Source organism: Schistocerca gregaria, chromosome 1 (genome assembly GCF_023897955.1).
Source record: "Schistocerca gregaria isolate iqSchGreg1 chromosome 1, iqSchGreg1.2, whole genome shotgun sequence".
Lineage (NCBI taxonomy): Eukaryota > Metazoa > Arthropoda > Insecta > Orthoptera > Acrididae > Schistocerca > Schistocerca gregaria.
In genome coordinates, this window is record NC_064920.1 from 150750087 (window position 1) to 150773178 (window position 23092).

At 39.6% G+C, this 23092-nt stretch overlaps 1 protein-coding gene across 1 annotated transcript in view; it reads right to left on the minus strand.

Annotated features, from left to right (window-relative positions):
* LOC126335020 (serine protease snake-like) overlaps positions 1-23092 on the minus strand; it is a 126540-nt gene that overhangs the window by 44779 nt on the left and 58669 nt on the right. Inside the window, exon 5 of the mRNA XM_049997858.1 lies at positions 5372-5646. Coding sequence (XP_049853815.1) covers positions 5372-5646 — 275 coding nt within the window. The remainder of the gene's footprint in view (positions 1-5371; positions 5647-23092) is intronic.

The window sequence follows — 23092 nt, forward strand, 5'->3', positions numbered from 1 at the left end:
GCCTACACAGAATGCAGCACAGTGGTTTCAGCTTAGCTTGTAAATCACATGATTGGTTTCAAAGGTAGCCCTGCCTTTGGTGGGATAGATGATGTTAGTGACCGGAGTGGAGTAGGTGGTGGTAAGAAGATGTCCAGGACAGGTCTTGCATCTAGGTGTATTACAGGAATATGAGCCATGAGGTAAGGGATTGGGAGCAGGGGTTGTCTAAGGATGGACAAGTATACTTTATAGGTTTGGTGGACAGTGGAATACCACAGTAGGAGGGGTGGGAAGGATAGCGGGCAGGACATTTCTCATTTGAGGGCACAATGAGTGGTAATCGAAACCCTGGTGGAGAATGTAATTCAGTTGTTCCAGTCCCATATGGTACTGAGTTAAGAAGGGAATGCTCCTCTGTGGCCAGACTGTGGGACTTTTGGAGGTGGTGGGAGACTGGAACGATTTTTTGTACAAGGATGGGAGGATAACTATGGTCAGTGAAGGTTTCAGTGAGACCCTCGGTGTATTTAGAGAGGGACTGCTCGTCACTGCAGATGCAACGGCCATAGGTAGCTAGGCTGTTTGGAAGAGACTTCTTGGTATGGAATAGGTGGCAGCTGTCGAAGTTTAGGTATTTCTGGTGGTTAGGTTTGATATGGACGGAGGTATTGGGTATAAATCTCTGAGGTGGAGGTCAACGTCTAGGAAGGTGGCTTGTTGGGTTGAGTAGGACCAGGTGAAGCAAATGGGGAAGAAGTTGAGTTTCTGGAGGAATGTGGATAGGTTGTCCTTACCTTTGATTCAGATAGCAAAGATGCCATCAATGAATCTGAACCAGGTGAGGGGTTTAGGATTCTGGGTTTTCAGGAAGGATTCCTCTAGATGGCCCATGCATAGGTTAGCATAGGATGGTGCCATGTGGGTGCCCATAGCTGTACTGTGGATTTGTTTGTAGGTAATCCCTTCAAAGGTGAAGTAATTGTGGGTGAGGATATAGTTGGTCATGGAGACTAGGAAGGAGGGTTTGGAATCCATAGGGTGTCTGGAAAGGAAGTGTTCAATAGTAGTAAAGCCATGGGCATTAGGAATGTTAGTTTACAGGGAGATGGCATCAATAGTGACGAGCAGGGCACCATGTGGTAAAGGGACAGGAACTGTGGAGAGTCGGTCGAGGAAGTATTTGGCATATTTTATATAGGAGGACAGGTTCTGGGTAATAATTTGAAGGTGTTGGTATACGAGAACAGAGATTCTCTCAGTGGGGGCACAGTAACCAGCCACTGTGGACTTTAGGAAGCATGTAGAAGGTGGGAGTGCGAGTAGTGGTAGGGGTAAGTTGAGAGATATGACTCTGGAGAGAGGTTCTGAGTTGGGCATAAGGCTTTAAGTAGTAACTGGAGAGCCTGCTGGATTACTGGATTGGGATCACAGTGGCATGGTTTGTAGGTGGAAGTATCTGACAGCTGATGGAGTCATCCTGCCATGTAATCCTTGTGGTACAAAACAACAGTCATGGAGCCTTTGTCTGCAGGTAGGATTATAAGGTCAGGATCAATTTTTAGATGGTGGACTGCAGTTCTTACTGAGGATGTAAGGTTAGTTTGTATGTTGGGGGATTTGGGGAATGATGGTGAAGCAAGGTTCAAGGTAAAGAAATTCTGGAAAGTTAACAAGGGGTGGTTTGGAAGCAGTGGACGTGGATCACAGTTGGATGGAGGAGTGAACTGAGTTAGGCAAGGTTCAATATTGATCTTTGGTTGAGTCTGATAGGTCAGGTTGGTGGCAAAAAAGTGCTTCCACTGTAGGGACCAGGAGAAGGAGAGAAGATCTTTAACAAGTCCTGCATGGTTGAATTTGGAAGTGGGGCAAAAGGTGAGGACCTTTGGAAAGGACTGATATTTCTGTGGGACTAAGGCTTCTGGAGGAAAGGTTCATAACTGTGTTGCAGTTCTGTTTAGGTTCTGGGTTCTATGTTGTGTGTGGTGGTGGGAGGGAGTTTTGGAGGTTGGGGTAAGTGTAGTAGGTCTGCGAGACGTTTGTCAGCTAAGAGGGGGTGTGGGGGAGGTTTGGAGTTTGTTTTAGAAGGGGTGGACAGTGGTACTCCAAGGCAGGAGTAGGAAGTGAGCAGGATGGAGAACTTTCTGAGGTGGCGTTGTGCATGTTGCTCAAGTTCCTGCAGGGCAAAAGTTTCAATGTATGTTATGGGTTCCTGGAAATTGGGATTACACAGTAGGAGAATTTTGCGGATGGAGAGAAGGTACTGCAAGGAGGATTGGGCTTGGTTGATATGGTTCCACAGGACTATGTTGGTAAGGGCTAAGGATTGGTGGAATCTGAACAGGTGGAGGTCATTGTGGAAGGAGGGGTGGCAAGCAGAGATGGGTAATTTGATGGTAAGGCCATTAGGGGGTATTTCATGAGACAAGCAACAATGGAGGAACAATATGTGGGACTGGGATCTGACTAGGGATAAGGAAACTTTTCTGTATTGACACAGATGGTAGGAGCAAGAATCCATGGTGATGCAAAAAATGCGAAAAATTACTTAAAGTCGACTTACATCCGAAAAATTATGCAAAATACGCCCAAATACCTGCGAAAAGTACAAAAAGGACTAAATGGATGCACAAGGGGGAAAAACAAGAAAATCTGAGGAAGACTATGATGGTGGAAGGCGAAGACACTGAAATTGGTGAGAAGTCACAAGGGTCAAAGTAGAGAATAACTAATCATTAATAAATATATGCATATTACTGTGGTTAGCAGGTTTGATGGGGGATAAGCATAAAGAAGAAGGGTGGCAGATGTGACTGGATGAGGTGGATTTAGTGGATGTGAACAGGGGTATAAATTAGAAAGTGTGGGGTGCGGGGAGGGGTTCATAGGTAGAGATATAAGATAGTGTGGCACTGGAAAAGTGCAGGAAATAACATGCAAAAATATGGGAACTGACACAGGGAGCTTAATCAGTTTGAAGATAAGGGCTTCATTATATTGGTGGGAGTAATGTGGGACATCAGATTCTAATCAGTGTGGTATTGAGGTCATCTGTTGCGTGCAGTCGAGACATTTGATACAGTGTGCAGTGCAGTATGGTTCGTAAGGCAACAAGAGAAACACAGGAAAGAAAAGAAAGAAGGATGGACATTGAGTATAGCGATCCAAAAGAAAGTTGTTACAAAGGAAAACAGCACAGGGTTAGGATTGAAGAAAAGCCGTCAGGCAAAAATCGAAAATCCATGATGGATGTTTCAAGACAAAGGCTCCACCACCATTGCTTTGAACTGCAAGTATTATGTGGCAGAAGGACTCCATCAGCTGTCAGATACTTCCACCTACAAACCATGCCACTGTGATCCCATTACAATAATCGAGCAGGATTCAAATCCTTAGGCCCATCCCAGAACCTCTCTCCAGAGTTCATCTCTCTACTTGCCGCTACCACACCCCGCACTCCCACCTTCTACATGCTTCCTAAAGTACATTAAACTCAACCACCCAGGACGCTCCAGTGTGGCTGCTTACTGTGCCACCACGAGACAATTTCTGTTCTTGTAGTCCAACACCTTCAACCTATTACATGGAACCTATCCTCCTATATAAAAGATACCAACCATTTCCTCAACTGACTCTCCACAGTTCCTGTCCCTTTACCACATGGTGCCCTGCTCATCACTACTGATGCCACTTCCCTGTACACTAACATTCCTAATGCCCATGGCCTTACTGCTATCGAACACTACCTTTCCAGATGCCCTATGGATTCCAGACCAACAACCTCCTTCCTGGTCTCCATGACCAACTATATCCTCGCCCATAATTACTCCTCATTTGAAGGCATTACCTACATACAAATCCATGTTACGGCTATGGGCACCCACATGGCCCATCCTATGCTAACCTATTCATGAGCCATCTAGAGGAATCCTTCCTGAAAACCCAGAATCCTAAACCCCTCACCTGGTTCAGATTCGTTGTTGGCATCTTTGCTATCTCTATTGAAGGTGAGGACACCTTATTCACATTCCTCCAGAACCTCAATCGCATCTGCAGTGATGAGCAGTCCCTCTCTAAATACACCGAGGTCTCACTGTAGCATTCACTGACCATAGTTATCCTCCCATCCTCGTACAAAAAATAATCTCCCGTGCCTTATCTTTCCAGCCTGCCACCACCTAACAAAGTCCCACAGTCCGGCCACAGAGGAGCATTCCCCTCTTATCTCAGTACCATCTGGGACTGGAGCAACTGAATTACATTCTCCGCCAGGATTTCAATTACCTCTTGCTGTGCCCTGAAATGAGAAATGTCCTGCCCACTATCCTTCCCACCCCTCCTACTGTGGTATTCCACTGTCCACCAAACCTACACAATATGCTCGTCCATCATTACACAACCCCTGCTCCAAATCCCGTACCTCATGGCTCATATTCCTGTAATAGACCTAGATGCAAGACCTGTCCCATACATCCTCCTACCACCACCTACTCCACTCCGGTCACTAACATCACCTATCCCATCAAAGGCAGGACTACCTTTGAAACCAGTCATGTGATTTACAAGCTAAGCTGCAACCACTGTGCTGCATTCTGTGTAGGCATGACAACCAACAAGCTGTCTGTCTGCATGAATGGTCACTGACAAACTGTGGCCAAAAAAAAAAAAAAAAAAAAAAAAACACAGGTGGATCACCCTGTTGCTGAACACGCTGCCAAACATGTTATCCCTCATCTCAATGACTTTTTCACAGCCTGCGCCATATGGATCGTTCCCACCAACACCAGATTTTCTGAATTGTGCAAATGGGAACTTTCCCTGCAATACATCCTACATTCCCATAACCCTTCTGGCCTCATCCTTCATTAGTCCCTGTCCTCACCCACCCAGCCCCCTCCCTGTTCCCATTCCAGCACCACACTGCTGTCATTTGACTGCCACACCTAGTCTTTTAATTTCTTTTTATTTCTCTCCTTCTCCTATTTACCTCCTTCCCCCTCCACACCTTCTCTCCTACCCTCTGTCTAAACTGCAACACTTCACTGTCCACCAATCCCACCATACTATCCCTCCCCCTCCTCCTCCCCACCCCATCCTCCTCCTTACCCCCACCCAGTCGTTACTCCCATCATGCACTGGTGCTGCTGCTCACAGTGTGGTTTCAGTTCTCTGAGACTGCAGACATGTGTGTGTGTGTGTGTGTGTGTGTGTGTGTGTGTGTGTGTGTGTGTGTGTGTGTGTTTGTGTGTCTACTGCTGACAAAGCCCTTAATGGCTGGAAGCTATAATTGTGTGAATCTTTTTGTTGTACCTATCGCGACTCAGCATCTGTGCTATATGGTGAGTAACCACATTCCTTCACTGGTATAAGCATTTTAAATGCATTAACCTACCATAATCTGTTGATTGAAAACTTTCAGCTCCAAATCCTGTTATAATTGCGTGATTTGTTGGCAGCTGTCTTAATGTATTCAAGCAAGTAGGCCGAACACGTGAGCTAAGTTCGGCTGGTGTGTCCAAATGGAGGACAGCCACATCATGGAACTTGAACTTTCGTTCATAGAGAGGATGTGGGATTACCCATTCAACATCAATCACCTGCACAGCTTCATCATCGCTTGGTGTTGTTAAGTCAACATCACCCAGGCGTACACGTTGCACAATGCCACTGTAAAAAAACAAGTTTGTTCAGATCTCTGCTGATTGCAAAATGAGAGATACTTATGTAAAACTACCTACAAGCTTTATTCCAGTCACTGACATTTATCCATCATTTTTTACAATTGCAAAATAAAACCATATAAGCACATTACTGGTAGGTATAGATTTCATCATGTAATTCATACTATCCATAATTATATTACTTAAATCCACATTTCATGTGTGATTCATACTTCAGATGGTGTTGTAAAATGTTTTCATACAGAAGAAAGAAAGTTTCTTTCTATGTGTTTCTTTACCATCCATGCACATAAAATAACATTAATTAACTAGTGAACAACATAGTTAAAAATTATAAATTTAGCCTGGAATAAGTGAATTGGAGAACACTGCAGCTTTCTTAGCAAATTTGATTCTTTTGCTAACTCTGTCTGTGCTTCATGTTTTATCAGGTAAATGTAACATCACAAGTAACAGTAGCTTTACATCATGTATAATATGCAGAAGAAATTTTTTGCCCTGATGTTAAATACTGGCATTATTAGTTTTGGGAATGTTTGTGCCGAATCATGAGTATTGTAGTATGCTTGTCCCAGTCTGAATACAAGAAGGAACACCCAGTCTCAATATTCAAACAATTTCATGAGATGCTTGGACTCTGCAAAATTCAGAAGAAAGCTGACAGATCAGTTGGACATAAGAAGCGAGTCATGGGCTCCTCTGTGTGTAGGTGATGCTCTATAACACTGTGTTGGTGACATCTACTGCTGGATCAATACAGATAATCGGTTTATGAAAATATACTCTGACAGAGAAAAAAAAATCTACTCACCAACTGGTAGCAGGAAAAAACCCACATGAAAGTTGTGCAAGTTTTCAGAGCCAGTGGCACCTTCTGCAGAAGGGAAAGAAGGGGAAGGACTGGTGAGGTTTAGGAAATGGGGAGATTTATGAAAAAGTCGCTCAGAACATTGTAACAGGGGGGATTTACTGGAGAGATTGAAAAGGAAAGGCAGATTGTTGGTGACTGTGCCAGATGAGTTTTAAAAACCTGTTCAAAGGTGCAGTGCCCAACAATTAGTCTTTCCTCCTCATCCTATCCAGTAAGTCTCCCTGATTAGGGAGTTCCAAGTGAGTTTTCTGTTACTCTCTCCATTTTCTAAACCTCACCAGTCCTTTTCACTCAACCTTCACCTTGAATCCTCCTGCCAGAAGTAGTCACTGGCTGCAAAAGTTTGCGCATTTTCTTAACTTTCACGCTGCCACATGGTGAGTAGGTTTTTTTTAATCCAATTATGTGACACATACTGATGTGAAACACAGTGGTTGGTAGAACTACTCTTACCAGCATTCTAAACTTAGAAGAATTTGCAGGTGTGTTTCTCATGTGCAGATGCGTAGTGCTGATCAGTTATACAGAATTTTGTTTAACTTTTTCATGGATACATTTTTGATGGTGAATCAGTTAAAACAAATTTTTGGTATCTTATTTGATTTGTGATTAATTGCCTATATTTTTGTGATTTAGGACCGAAAATTATGGTGATACATATGTGGCGCCGATGAGGTCGACACCAGTATCGATCTGAGCATCATCTTTGAACCAAGAAAACCATTATCTATGTGTAGTTCCACCATCCAGTTCTTTGTTAGCCTTACTTGTGTAAAAAGGTGAATGAATGAACTCCTGATTATAAGGTGTTGTTTGATGTATCTCACCTGAGCATCCACTTCACATGTATCACCAGGGAACTATAATGGTCAATGGATTTCCCACTTTTTTTCCATACAAGCATGTGATCTACCTTCACCAGTCATACATAATCTGGCACAGTGTTCTTCTTGGTTACAATGGTGACTGGACAGCTTTTGTGCAGGGTGTGAATCCATCTATAAAATGTTTTGGGATTCGTAATCAAAAGTTCAATGATCTTCATACCTTTCTTGTTCTTTATTCATTCTGTGCTTTATAAAGACATTTCCAATTGGCACATCTATCAGGAAGTAGAGAATCTGATGCCACCACTTACGAGAACATTGACATACTGCATAATCTTGTGCAAGTTAATTGAAGTGATCCACACCACCCATTATATTATTGTATGTTGCTACGGCTATTGGACAAGTAATATTGCTGGTAGTAAAATCCTTATTCTTCCTTGACATGAATGTTGTTTCTCTAGGATTGTCTTAAGTTGTCAAAATAGTGACAGGTTTGTGGTCCATTCATTTTAAAGGTGCAATACCATGTTTGCATTGGAACTGAAATTCTCTTATTCCAATGATCCACAGTGGTAAAGACGTTGTCATATGCTACCTCACTGTCACTATGTTTCAGACCTTGGGTCATGTTAATGTTCTCCCCTAGAATTTTCTGGAGATCCTTCATCCAGTTTTCCTGTGTAAATACCAATTTTGCGACATAGCTTGTCTGAGTGCTAAATGCCAGACTTTGTATCCTCATTTGATTGGCTTCAGAGGCATGTACTTCTTGAGTGATATCCATCCCATGAAAGGTATCATGCTTCCATACACAGCCTGTACCTTACTACCAGTTTGTGGCTTACAAATTTTGTTATTCAGGAAGGTTATAAGCAGTGGTGAGGTATGAGGTAACTGGAATCAGTTTCAAAAAATTGTTAGAAGTAACAATACTGTTGTAATTATTATTATGTTATTGTTTACAGTTATCATTTATTGTATCACATCATGCCCTAGTATTACACTAAATAATGTCATTTTCATCTATTACAGTACAAGGCCCAGCCTCAAAGATTAGGCCTGTTGAGCTGTATCGGATACTCAGAAATGTCTGCATGAAGAAGGATGATATTAAAAATTTTGGTACTCTCAGTTTTAGGTATAATTGATATCAGTTCTGCAATCCTTCTTGTCAAAAACATTAATCACAGATTTATAGAATGATGTCTGTTGTTTCACAGGCTTGAGCAATCGTTTTTCTATAGACAGTGAAGCAAGGTGAGAAAGTTTGGTATGCAACTGTATATTTTGAAGATAAGTTTTGATTCTCTTCAGTGCCAAAAATGATCTTTCTGCTGAAGCACTGGTTGCAGGAAGGGTTAAAATGATTTCACCTTTTGAATTACTGAGGTCTTTTTATAAGTCACTTAAGATAGCTTGAAAAAGAGCTGAAACCTGCTAGTGATTTGATAGATGTTCATCCTCTTGTGCCATTAAGTGTAACAGTTCAACATGATTTATCTGATCATCACTGTGTTCTGTTTCACTGTGTTCTTGTGCAGCTAGGAAACTTGACTCCAATTAAACAGGCTTTCCCAGCAATATGTTGACATGTTGAATAATCGGGTCTTCTGCAAGTGCAAAGAACTGGCAGAAGACATGATTATTCAACATGTCAGTCCACCATGTGAATTTTTCTTCACTTGTTCATTATGCTTCTGAACATTTAATATCAAAAATGATGTCCAGCCGAAGATCTATCCTTGTACTGCCAAATTTAATGAGTATCCACATAGATGTAATATGGTCCTTCAAACTTTAGTGCTGTGTCCGTAATTTGCTGAAATAGTTCATGTCACTCACACCATTTCTTGTCCACAACACATCAGAAGAGAACAAAACACATAGCGAATGGCACAATTTTTGTCTCTCTTTAGAGCCACACAACCATTTCTAAGAGGAGTATCACGATTATTGAAAATGGCCGACAATTTTTAGTTGTTATAGTTAAATAGGAAGATCTGGTGTAAAACACCCATGTTTGATCACATCAGTTTCCCCTTTAAAACTTTGTCCTCAAAATGGATGCTTGCACAGACTTTTCAGCACACATTTACAGTCTGATATGATCATATCTCTTGAGGAGCCCACTGCTTCATCCATATTGCTTCAGCAACGCAACTTCACTCTTAAACAAAAACTAATGAAAAATGATTAAAAATATACCTTTCACTAAAACTATAATGAATGAACAATAATACATCAAAAACACTATGAAACACTAAAATGTGTACCCTGATTTACATTCAACACTTTGAGCACCGTAGCACTTGAAACAGTAACACACATGTCTTTAGAAGATCTGGAGAATCATAGGTGCTGCATGATTATCTACCACCTGTAACACTGCACAGCGAGCCAGCAGAAGCAAGAGAGGGGATAAACCTTGCCAAGGAGTGAGTGTGCACTGTCAGTCACTGTTGCTGGGAAGCTATAAGAGTGTAGCCTGTAGCTGACCAGCCCCTGTGGCCTTCCAAACAGGTCACCAGGTTAACAGTACATTTTACAAATATGAAGTCTGGCCACAACTGAAATTGTAGAAAAAAATATATTCCAAGAATGTTTAAATGTAAAACAAATGCATCTTGCCTTTAACTGTAATCAGTTACTAGCACACATTGCCTGTGGTTATAAGAGGTCTGACCTTAGGAAGTTTATCATGATTTTGATGTCACTTGGAGGATTGAGTCTATCGTCATTTTTTTTTTTCACTAGTTTCATATATCTTCTTGAAATGTTTGCATGTACAGGCTTTGATAATTAAAGCTGATCAAAAGCATTTTTGAACTCCAGTAGTGCATTACTCTTGGCAACACAACAATTTGTCACCTCATTTATGGTATGATCATACAGCCATTTTTGTTTCAGTTGCTCTTGATACAGATTCATCTACTGAACCAAGTGCTCTAGCATCTACGTGGAAAATAAAGAAAGGAAGTAATCTATCTCTCTGCTGTGTTTTTTCAATGTGCAGTTGACTGCTGGTTCTTAAGTAACAACGTTAAGCAATTAGAAAACAGTGGTGTCATCTGACTGTTCCACTTTTGCCAACAGTTCTTCTGCACTTATGGTACCATTGCTAGAAATCTCTGTTCATTGTACAAGAAATGATTACTATATTCTTGATATCAGCCTGTGGAACCTGCACAATGACTGAAATGAATTCATCCTCTGTACCTTCATCACTTTGTTTCATGAATTTTAGGTTCAGTATGCAGTGAAAATAGCAACTTCAATGCTTCATCTGGTGCATATTTCTTTGTATATAAGTGATTAGTTGACATTTTTGCAAAAAAGAAAAGAATGTTTGTGAGACAAGCAGTAAATGATAAACTAATTTTCAAATTACATTTGTTATCTATATTTAAGTTTACTTACCAGAAAGTGAAAACAATCTTAGAAACTTTGTTTATCACATAATAAAATTGTGAACTGATACAGGTCACAATAACATATATTGCAGAAGCAAAGCAATGTATCTTGACAACAGTAGCAATCCCATGACAAACAGAAACTAATTGTGGTAGTTGTTTTTAATACATCTGGTACAGTGTATTACAACAAAATGTCAGGAACATACATATGTGGAAAGATGTATCCCCGAAGAGCTAAGAATACCATATGCAAACAAAAAACATGAGTGTAATCATAATAAGGAAGCAGTTGAACAAACACAGAATGATATCAAAATGAAAATACAATGGGAATGCAAATAGTGTTGGCAAAAACTACTTAACAGTTGTTCACCAAAATATATGTTCCCTAGCAAATAAGACCCAACAGCTAGAAGAGGAGCTGGAGTCTACAGAGTGCTCAGTTGTTTGTCTCACTGAGCATTGGTGCAATGAGGCTGAAATTAATCAGTTAGTGTTGCAGTCTTATAACTTAGCATGCGCATACTGTAGGACTTCTATGAAGTGTGGAGGGTGTTGTATTTATGTAAAACAAAATTATCAGTATAATACCAGAAGGGATTTAGGTGTAATCAGTGAAGAGCAACATTTTGAACTGGCAGCAGTTGAAATCAGGGACCAATACAGGTGTAGGAATTTGATTATCTTATGTATATACAGATCTCCTAGTGGAGACTTCAACATCTTTTTCTCCAAACTTAATCATGTTCTTGACAAGATATCCACTCCAAAGAACCACATTCTCATATGTGGAGACCTAAATGTAGATAAACTGAATCCTGATGCTACATAGGACTCATTACTAAGTCTTGCTCAAAGTTTCAATCTAGTTCCAATGGTTAACAGTGCAACAAGAATAACAAAATACTCAAAGACAGCTGTTGATCAGGCATTCACAGTTTTCTTTCACAGTGGTGGTAGCAGAGCTATGATTATCTGATCACTCAGGTCAAATCATTAATATAAAAGTGGCTCCAGAAGAAACAAAGAAAATGCATATTTACAGACGATTTTTTTCTAAACAAAATAGATATGAGTTTACCAAACAGACAGCAGGACAAACATGGGACTCACTATACTCAGAGGTAGATGCAAATGAAAAATTCAAAAACTTCATGAGAGTGTTTAAATTAAATTTTGAAGAAATATTTCCAAAAGTGTTATGTCCATTATCAACAGCAGAGAAAAACAATTGGGCCATAAAAGGCATAAAAAAATCATCTGAAACACTAAAGTACCTGAGCTCCATTAAACACAGTCAAACTAAACCTGCTTTCTCACTCTTTTATAGAAGATATAGGAAAACATACATGAAAATATTGGTTGCAGCAAAGAGAGCTCATAACTCCAAACTGGTGCTCTCTGCTCAAAACAAAAATAAGGCAGTATGGAAGATTGTAAAGCAGTAAACTGGTACCAGGAAAATGAATCTATCAAACTTGAAAATCAAAGAGGAAGGGACTCTAATAGAAGACCCAATATATTTGGCAAACTATATAAATGACTATTTTAGTAGCATAGGAATAAAATTACAGGAAAATTTTCTAACAGCCCCTCAGGTCAAAAGGCCAAATAATGCTGCATCACACTCAATGGTGTTATTCCCTACAACAAGAGAAGCAGTCTAAAAGAGCAGTCAGCAAACTGAAAAACAAAAACTCAGTTAGTCTGGATGAAGTCCCCATTTTTATAATTAAGGACTGTATCAAAAGCCTACTTCCACCTTTAGTTGATATTATAAACCAATCCTTCAAGCAGGGCTAATTTCCAGACTATTTAAAATATGCTAAATTACTACCTCTCTTCAAAAAAGGTGATGCAGGAAAAACTGAAAATTATAGGCCACATTCTCTACTCTCATGCTATGCAAAAATATTAGAAACTATTATGAAAGATAGGATAATGACTTATTTGAATAAATACAACTTACTGTCTGTTGACCAGTTTGGATTTCGATCAGGGAAAAGCACAGAATCAGCCACAGCACACCTCACAAAACACATTCTAGAAGCATTAGATTAACGGAATTACACAACAGGTATATTTCTTGATCTAACTAAAGCGTTTGATACAGTAGACCACAACACATTGTTTAATAAGTTAGATGAACTGGGACTAAGGGGACTTGTGAAAAAGTGGTTCCAGTCATATCTAAAAAATAGAAGACAGATAACTGAAATCTCACGTAGTTCAAGTTGCTCAAACTATATTGTAAAGTATACTTCAGATCCAAATTATGTAAATATAGGTGTCCCACAGGGTAGTGTCCTTGGCCCAATACTATTCCTCATTTACATGAATGTCTTCCCACAGAGCATCAAGCATGGACAAACAATATTGTTTGCAGATGACTCAAAGATTGTAATCAGTGTCAAATCACCAGATGCACTGAAAGAAAAAGCTGAACAAACACTAAACAGTGTACATGAGTGGGCATCCAATAATAAACTAACACTGAAAAAAAATGTGCTGTTAACTTCTATGTCTGCAAAAAAACACACTATAACAACTTTAACTTAAACAATGAAACTATAGAATGTGTAGACTACACTAAATTTCTTGGTATGTATGTTGACAGTCAGTCAAAGTGAGAAGAACATATTTAAATACTTAGTAACAGAATCGCTACAGCATGCTACGCTCTTAGAATTCTGACTGCAGTGTGTGATACTACATGTGTCAGATCTGTATATTTTTCTTATATCCACTCTGCTATTACCTATGGAATAATATTTTGGGGAGTCAACTGTAAAAATATTCAAATAGTTTTCAAATTAGAGAAAAGAGCAATTCGTATGAAAACCAAAAGCTGGAAATCTTAACTGTCCCCTGTGAATACATTTTTCAAAGTATTATGAATGTAAAAAATATTGACTGCTATATTAAAAATTCTTTAGTACACAGCTATGAAACTAGAAACCAATACAATGTGCACCAAGAGAGGAGAAATAAAGTTAAAACTCAGCAGAGCTTGTTGTACAATGCTGTAAAATTATATAATAAATTGCCCCAAAATGTAAAAGATATTGACACAATTGGACAGTTCAAAACAAAAGTAAAAAAAAATTTATTACATAAAAGTTATTACACAGTAATGGACTATCTGAATTAAAACACATAGTGTAATTAAAGTAGCTTTCATTGTAATACATGAGGAAATAATTATAATATGAAATTCAGAATTGTACAGTACTATAAGAAAATTACATAAGGATATAAAACTAATGTAAGATACCTTAAATATGTGTGTAAATATTAATTTTGTGTGTATAAATTGTAGGTATATTGTATTGTATATGATTTTGATGACTAAATCTACACAATGTAAATTGTTACATGGATTAATAAAGAAATTAATCAATCAATCAATCGAAAGCTTTGGGATACCCCAAAGTTGGTGGTAGTATGTTTCCTCAGGACCACAAAAGACATTAATTTTGTGGTAAATATACTTTCTAAGCTGCTTTCAGAAACTACTTTGGTTGTAAGAATGGTTCTCAAGAACCCTTAAAACACTCACTTGGTAGGATTTATACTTCTCACAGCCCAAGAAGCTACGTTTTACAGCATCCAGAAATGACAGCTGGTTGGAGCAGACGACCATTAGATGAAAGTGGCAAAGAGAAGTGATAACGTGCATTCCCATAAATGCTGTAAAGAAATACTGTATAGTTAATGGGAAGCATATCCCCATGGCCCATAAAAGGGTTAAGTAAGTCTTTCAGGTAAATCTGTGTTCATGTGACTGGTAAGCAGATGACTAAGTTTTTGGAGCTCTTTACAAACCTGACTGATGGAAGACATCAACTCAGCAAGGTATGTTAATATAAACAAACTTTTATTACAACAATATTATGGAAAGGATAGCTTGGCTCTCACCACATGGAGGTGGTGCTGAGTTACATTAAGGCACAATGAAAGGACTGTTAAATGTTTAAGCTTTCAGGCACAGCAGTCAGAGACAGGGCCCATGTGTGGGGCTCGGGCTTGACTACAAATGCTAATGAGACTGTGCAACAGCACCTCATCATGGGGAGTGAGGGAAAGAATGTTTCACAAATGATGTATTTTGTGTTGTCCAAGGTATCTGATATGAAGATACCAATATTTTGTGAGAATACCTTTTTATAAAGTTGATAGTGAAGTAAATTACTGGTTTTTGTTATATTTAATTGAAGACAAACATGTACCACGTGATTCAGCTACCAGAGAAGGAGAGAATTTCATGAGAGCAAAAACAATTTGGAGCTGCAGTGTGATGTCTCCTGTGTTTTATTGTTTTATTTAGCTTTTGAAAGATATGATGCTGATATCAATAAAATTTTTATCTGTTGTTCTGGCAGACATTCCACAGTAGGATCAGTCAAGTCTCCACTTTTTCTGTAGAATAATTTATTTATGCTGAATTATGATGCATCAGTTTTAATGAACACCAACCAATGTAAATCAATCAATATATACAGCCATTCACTTTAAACTACTGAAGATATGGCAAACAGTTCTTTCCCATAGCACCATTATTAAGTTTTGTTGCATTTCATTACTGTAGGGGGAGTGTGGGAGAGACACAATTGCTTCAATACCTCTATGCACCATGTGGACAAATTTTGCTTTTACAGATATAATGGGGATGGCACAGTGGATTTTTCACTTTATACTGGTTCTTGAAAATCTGTAAGCATTCTTGTCAGTGGAAAACTTGGATCTATTTTCAAATGTGTGCCAGTTCAGGATTATCTCCATGAGATGCTATCATAAGTAAAACAAACTTACCACCATTTGTGCTTTCTTCTTTGTATGAATTCAGTACTCCCTCTTAATCTTATTTAGTAAGCATCCTGACGTTATTTACCAGTATCCTACTCATGAACTGAAGACCACTATCAGCTTTACCCACAGCTGAGCATATGTGATTATTACATTTCACCCAAGTGTTTGTTGTCATAGAATTTTACATTTTTGCATTTTGTGATATGCACAATTTTAAATTTTTGAATATCTGAAGCCAGTTGTCAGTCTTTGCAGCACTACAAATCTTATCAAGATCTGACCGAGTATGTGTGCAGCTTTTTCTTATGTACTTCTTTGTAATTAACTGCACCATATGCAAAAGTTCTGAGGCTACTATTAATATTGTTTGCTAGGTCATTACTATAAATCAGATACAAGGATCTCAACACACTTTTCTGGGGGGAAGCCTGAAATTCTATCAACATCTGTTGATGACTGCTCATGATTACATGTTGCATCACCCTTACCAGGAAATCCATTCACAAATATTTTTTCCTGTCATATTATCATGGTTTTGGTAATAAGCATTAGTGTTATCAAGGGTCAAGTGCTTTTCTGGAGTCATGTACTGTATCTACCAGACTGTCTTGATGTACAGCTTCTATTATTTCATGTTAGACAGGTGCAAGGTAGGTTTCATGTGACTGATGTTTTCAAAATCCATTGCAGATGGCATGGAGGAAGTCCTTCTTGATGAGACACCCCGTTACATTTACTTCTAAATATGTCTTAAGATTCTATAACAGATAGATGACACGTTCCACATCATTACGAAGTGTCGTATTCATGATCTATGGAACAAGTATTAATCTAATCTAATCTGATATTGAACAGTAGTCTTGTGTATCATTTCTGCAATTGGGGACATCCACAGAAATTTATCCAAGAGAGGCAAGATTCTAAAATTACTATTTTTACTATTACTGGGTTGATGAGATTGTGAATAGGTTGTGCCCAAGAACAATTTGACATATATCCATTAAAAATATTAAGATTACTTTAAAACCTAAAGGGAAAGCATTTTTAATTAGTACCTGCAAAGTTCAAAAATATTCCCAAAATATATTTTCATTCATACATAACTGATGTTAAACAATGGAAAATCCAGGATGGAATGTAAAAATATTATGAAAAGGAAAGTTGCTACTCACCATATAGCAGAGATGCCAAGACAGAGAGAGAGAGGGAGAGAGAGAGAGAGAGGGAGAGAGAGAGAGAGGGAGAGAGAGAGAGAGAAGAGAGAGAGAGAGAGAGAGAGAGAGAGAGAGAGAGAGAGAGAGAGAGAATAAAACCTTCCAAACCCACTGAATAAATCCTATTGGACGTCAGCAGAAATAATAGACAAATAGTTATCCTGTTTAATACTCCTGAAACAGGAAAAAATCTAAAAGAAATGCTTATCCTACTTCGCTACCATCTTTACATCTCTATATCCAATCATGCTAATGGATTTATTTTGTTATTTTCATGACTTCTATTTTTAATGTTGATGGTCATAAAAAGATTAAAAAAGCTGTGTTTCAAATGCTACATTTTTTGCATTGCTTGGGTAAAATGTAACCCGGGACCAGCATCTGATAAGATGAATGTGAGTAACATGCTGAAGGTTGGTTGGGTTGGGATGTTTGGGGGAAGAGACCAAACAGCGAGGTCATCGGTCCCATCGGATTAGGGAAGGACGGGGAAAGAAGTCGGCCATGCCCTTTAAAAGGCACCATCCTGGCATTTGCCTTGAGCGATTTAGGGAAATCACGGAAAACCTAAATCAGGATGGCTGGACGCGGGATTGAACCGTCGTCCTCCCGAATGCGAGTCCAGTGTGCTAACACTGTGCCACCTCGCTCGGTAACATGCTGAAACAAACCTTCAGTTGACCAATATAACTGACTTGACAACCTAAGACTAAATAAATACAGTCCTTGTCTCCTCAGTATGTTATGTCATCCACTCATTATGAACAGATTGTATAATTGCTAACACAATGACTGCATGTAGAACTGTGTCCAAAGGTTCTCTGAGTGTATTTTGACAATGTTCTCTAAAGATCCACTGCTGCACCAAGGAAATGCTATGATTTACTTTGCACATATTGACAACAAAACCTAAGTTATGCAGTGCTTGCTGTGGCCACAATGTTTCTCTTTGTGCTTGGAATTGCTAAACCTGGAGTTTAGAAGCATCACAGACAGCCATTTCCAGAAAAGTGTGAGAATGTTATAACGAATATGGAATCTGTGACCAAGATTCCAGAAGGGACTAAGTGCCTGCTGTCCTCCCCACATTGCACCTCCCTCTCCACAGTCCCTTGTGGAGGAATATGTCTGCAAGCCTTCTTGTAGACTGGTGTCACCTGTGCTTTCTTTCCCAATTACTGTGCACAACAGTAATTTGTTCAAGCTGTCAACAGTATATTATGGTTAAAAGAGGGCAGCTTAGATAGCTCACCCACTAATTTGACATACACAGTCCATCTACAATATGACCACTGCCAAAATACAGTAACCACTGACAGATGACAGCAATAGTAGTAGAGGGTACATAAAGCTTGACGGGATGATGCGGAAAACAGTGAAGTCATCATCATAATGCAGAAATGGAGGGATTTGTCTGACATCCAAAAGGTCACACTCATTGGCTTTTGAGCAAAGGGTGGAAGCATTTCTGAAATGGCTAAGTTTGTAAACTTACTGTAAAGAAGACACATCAAGTTGCAGACAGGCACAATTAAAAGGTGTTCTCTGCTCCTGTAATTATCCCCACATTCCTACCCTACAATCTCCTGATGTTGCATCTGTTGGCAGTCTAGTCCCTGCACACTCCACCAGACAAGATTCTTCTCTCTCTCCACCCATACACTACTATCCCTCCCCCTTCCCCACTTCATCCAGATTCCTGCTTGCATCGCAAGCGATAGTTGCATTCTGACCCAAGATGTTGGAGTTAGTGGTCATGTATGTGTGAGCTGTGCCTGCTTGTATGTGTGAATGGTGTGTGTCTCTTTTACTGTTGAAGGCTCTGGCTGAAAGCTTTATGTAAGTGTCTTAATTGTGCCTGTCTGCAACTTGACATGTCTTTAGAGTAAGTAGCAGTCTGTCTTTCCCTACACTGCAATATTCCTACCTGGATTTTCCATTGTTTAATTACATTTTTAAACTGTTTGTGTGCCACTGTGGTTAAAGTGTACTGTACATGCCAAAACGACATACCCAAAACTGTCAGTGGAGCAGTTGTGTGTACCACAGGCCATAGATGATGGGGATGAATGATGTATAGATGAATGGTGTATAAACATGCAGCTGTTGAGCAAAGGGCCATCCAGGTGAACCAAGGGGCTACCAACAGTGCCTTTTCAATGACCATTCAGCAAACATTGCTGTATATGGGCCTCTGCAGCGTATGCCTGATTTGTGCAGCCATGTTGACTGCTGTCCATCAGTGATTAAGAGTTGAATTTGTTCACAGTTACCACAACTGCATGTCCACTGAGTGGTGATAGGTGGTCTTTGCAGATGAATCATGTTTTATGCTCCAATGGACAGATGATTACTGGCATGTACGGTATGAAACAACTGAAAGCAAACAATTGTTGAAAGGGTCCAGGCAGGAAGAGGGAGCATTATGGTCCGGGAAATGTTTTTGTGGTACTCCCTGGGCAATCTTGTCATTACAGAAAGCACAATGGATCAACAGAACAAAGTGTCTATCCCTGGGCAGTACGTCCACACCTACATGCAGTCTGATTTTCCTCGGCAGGATGGCACCTACCAGTAGGATAACACAACATGTTACACAGCTTGTTATTACACAGCTTGTTATGTATGTGCATGGTTTGAATAGAACCAGAATGAATTTACTATACTCTCCTGGCCACCAAACTCCTATAATTTCAACCCAATCGAGAATCTGTGGGTCTTCCTTGAACGGGCTATACACGCCATGGATCCTCAACCAAGAAACAGTACTGGAGTCAAACATGGTTCCACTTCCAGAATAAGATTTTCACTCTGCAGCGGAGTGTACGATGATATGAAACTTCCTGGCAGATTAAAACTGTGTGCCTGACCGAGACTCGATCTCGGGACCTTTGCCTTTCGCGGGCAACTGCTCTACCATCTGAGCGAAACATCCCCCAGGCTTGGCTAAGCCATGTCTCCGCTATATCCTTTCTTTCAGGAGTGCTAGTTCTGCATGGTTCGCAGAAGAGCTTCTGTAAAGTTTGGAAGTTAGGAGACGAGATACTGGCAGAAGTAAGGCTGTGAATACCGGGCGTGAGTCGTGATTCGGTAGCTCAGATGGTAGAGCACTTGCCCGCGAAAGGCAAAGGTCCCGAGATCGAGTCTCGGTCGGGCACACAGTTTTAATCTGCCAGGAAGTTTCATGGTTCCACTTGTCAGTCGATATCTTCCGGAACCTCACTGGCTCTCTCCCTACCCTTCATGTAGTGGCCTGTGCTGCAAAAGATGGTTATTCAGGCGTTTTACAGGTGATTACATTAATGTGACTGAATGTATCATCTGATAAGGATTCCATTGAGTCTTGGGTTCCCATTTGATTTTACTGATATCAGCTGTTTCTCAACACCACTGACACTAATATCTGGAATGGGGCAAGGATAAATTATCAAATCACTCCTGCTTATTTCTTTGTAAAGGGAGTTTAGCATTTCTGTTTTTGCTCTGCTACCCTTACTTTCATTTCATGTGTCACTAACTTTGGTGTCACTGACAGTGTTTACCCACGACTACAATTTCTTTGAGTTTTGTGAGAGGCCTTCAACAACACTGTGCAATGTTATTCATTCAAAGCATCATCACAAACTGACACTTGAGCATGTTTTGCTTAACATCCACGAATAGACTTATGCTTTTTTTTTAACCCTGTTGTGCAGTCACTGTTTCTTTAGCAGTTTCTTTGCAGAGATAGTACACTATAGGACTGTGGAGAAGGGGAAGGCATGAGGAGAGAGTAATCTCATCATTAACTGTATTATTAGTTACACATCTCTCCAGGCTTGGTCAACAATCCATCTAAACTTGAACCAAAGTTCCTCCGCATGTTCATACTCATAGGTAAAGGTTTCCAGGTCTTTGTTAAACCAGGATTATTTTCACGCTAATTTAGGTGCATACATAGGTGATCTAAGCAGGGATTAAATAAGAAAATATTTTACAAATTTGTTCTCCTGCTTAGTAAATATTGCTATATGGAAAAGAAAATTCTTGTGCTTTAGGTACTTACACAAATTGTGTACACAACATTGTTCTACATTGTCCTGAAGGTTGTCCCCAACCTTCATGCCATTGATAAATTAAAACTCACTAGAAATGTTTGCTGAATTGATAAAAAGGGAGTGTCCCTAAAACAAAATGAAACGAGTGTTTGGTGTGAAGTGAATAAAATAAGTTCTACAAAGCATGCAAAAATATATATAAGCACCAATAAAAACTACCATATTATCAGCTGGAGGATATATGGGCATGGCCATAAGGAACACCAAACTATATAGAATCCTGTACAAGCAGGTGTCAGGAAAACTGCTTTGGCCATGGTATCCAAAAAAACAGTAAAACAGTGCTAGCTAGATAAAGTGGGATTAGTGCACTAAATGGTGAAGTGTGAAAGAGGGGGAGGTGCTGTACATAAAAATAAATTAAAATTTAAATACGCAAGTGATATAAAACATGGACAATGTGTGGACAGGAAACTAATATGATAAATCCCGCATGATGCAGACTACTAATATTTATAATCCTTGTTTAGATCACTTGAGGATGTATCTAAATTGGCAAGAAACCAGTCATGGTTTTAATAAACTTTCTACAACCAGAGTTGTGTTTTTTGCCTTCTTATAAAAATGTGGTCACTTGGCTGCCATTACCTGCACCTCAAAATAATATGTATATTTTGAGCTCTTCCTTGTGATACAACATGACACTTCTTTTTTTTATCAAGTTCACTGGAAGTGTAATATCCTCCTACATGCTTTAGATACCATTTATACTCGGTCATCATTGTTGCTATGACTTACTCATTGTCACTGATACCAGATTTAATATATGAGGTGTGGTTTTTAAATAAGGTCCATTTGAACATAAGAACACAAAAAAGGTTATTTCAAAAAAGTAAATTTATTTTCAGAAAGTACATACTTCACTCAGTTTTTCGACATAGTTGCCAAGTTTGAACAAACACGTATCATACCTCTCAACCAATTTTAAAATACCCTCTTCATAAAAATTTGCCACCTGCTCCAATAACGAAGAGTTCACTGCTATTTTCACATCATCATCATCGTCATCATCATCATCATTGTAACATGAGGTGTTGTTTGAGGTGGAGGAACAGATGGTAATCACTCAGTGCAAGATCCGGACTGTAGGGTGGGTGGTTTATAAATTCCTATCCAAAACTGTCCAATAAATTGCAGGTCTCACCTGCAGTGCAAGGTCTTGCATTGCCTTGGAGGAGGACAATTCCCTTTGTCAGCATGCCGCGTATTTTGTTTTGAATCACTCCGTGTAGCTTTCTCAGAGTTTTGCAGTATGCTTCTGCACTGATAGTTGTTCCTCGTTGCATGAAGTCAACCAACAAAATGCCATGCCTCTCCCAAAACACTGGTGCCATGATGTTGCGCTGGGACAGAGTCTGTTTGTCCTTCACCTTTACAGGTGAGTGTGTGTGCCTCCATTCCATGCTCTGTTGCTTTGATTCAGGCATGATATGTGAAACCCATGTTTTGTCTCCAGTTATGATCTGTCTCAAGAAGATGTCACCTCCTTCATGATAATGAGTCAAGAACTTCGTCGCACACTCAAATATTTGGTTTTTGTGGTCCTCTATTAGGAGTTTTGGGACCCAACGGGAGCACGGTTTCCTAAACCAACAGGAGCATGGTTTCCTAAACTTCAGGTATTCAGAAACAATGTTGTAAAGCACTGATCTCAACACATCAGGAAATTCATTTGAGAGACCTGTTATTGTGAAGCACCTGTTCTCACGAATCCTCACTTCAACTGAAGCCACCAAATCGTCTGTAATCAAAGAAAGGTAACTGGAGTGGTCCTCATCACAGACGTTGTCACAGCCATCTTTGAATTCTCATACCCACTTATGCATTTTGCTTTCACTCCTAACAGTATCACCATAAACTTCATAAATCCGTCAATGAATTTCTGCAGCAAACAGGTTCCTTGCTGACAAAAACTGTATCACTGAGCAAACTTTGCATACAACAGGTGAGTTGATGGTCAAACATTTTGAAAGCACAGAACAGAACCGTACAGGTTAGCTACAGAGCTGAAACTGAGCACAGTCGTTCCCGAGGCATGCCGGTACACGACACATGTGCTTGTTGTGGTATTTGCATGAAATACTAGTGTCTACAACAAAATGGACCTTACTTAAAAAACACACCTCATAGTATCAGAAGGCAGGTCCATTTGTTGCCATTAAATCTAATACCTTGGTGAGGAGGGGCTTCTGAGTTGT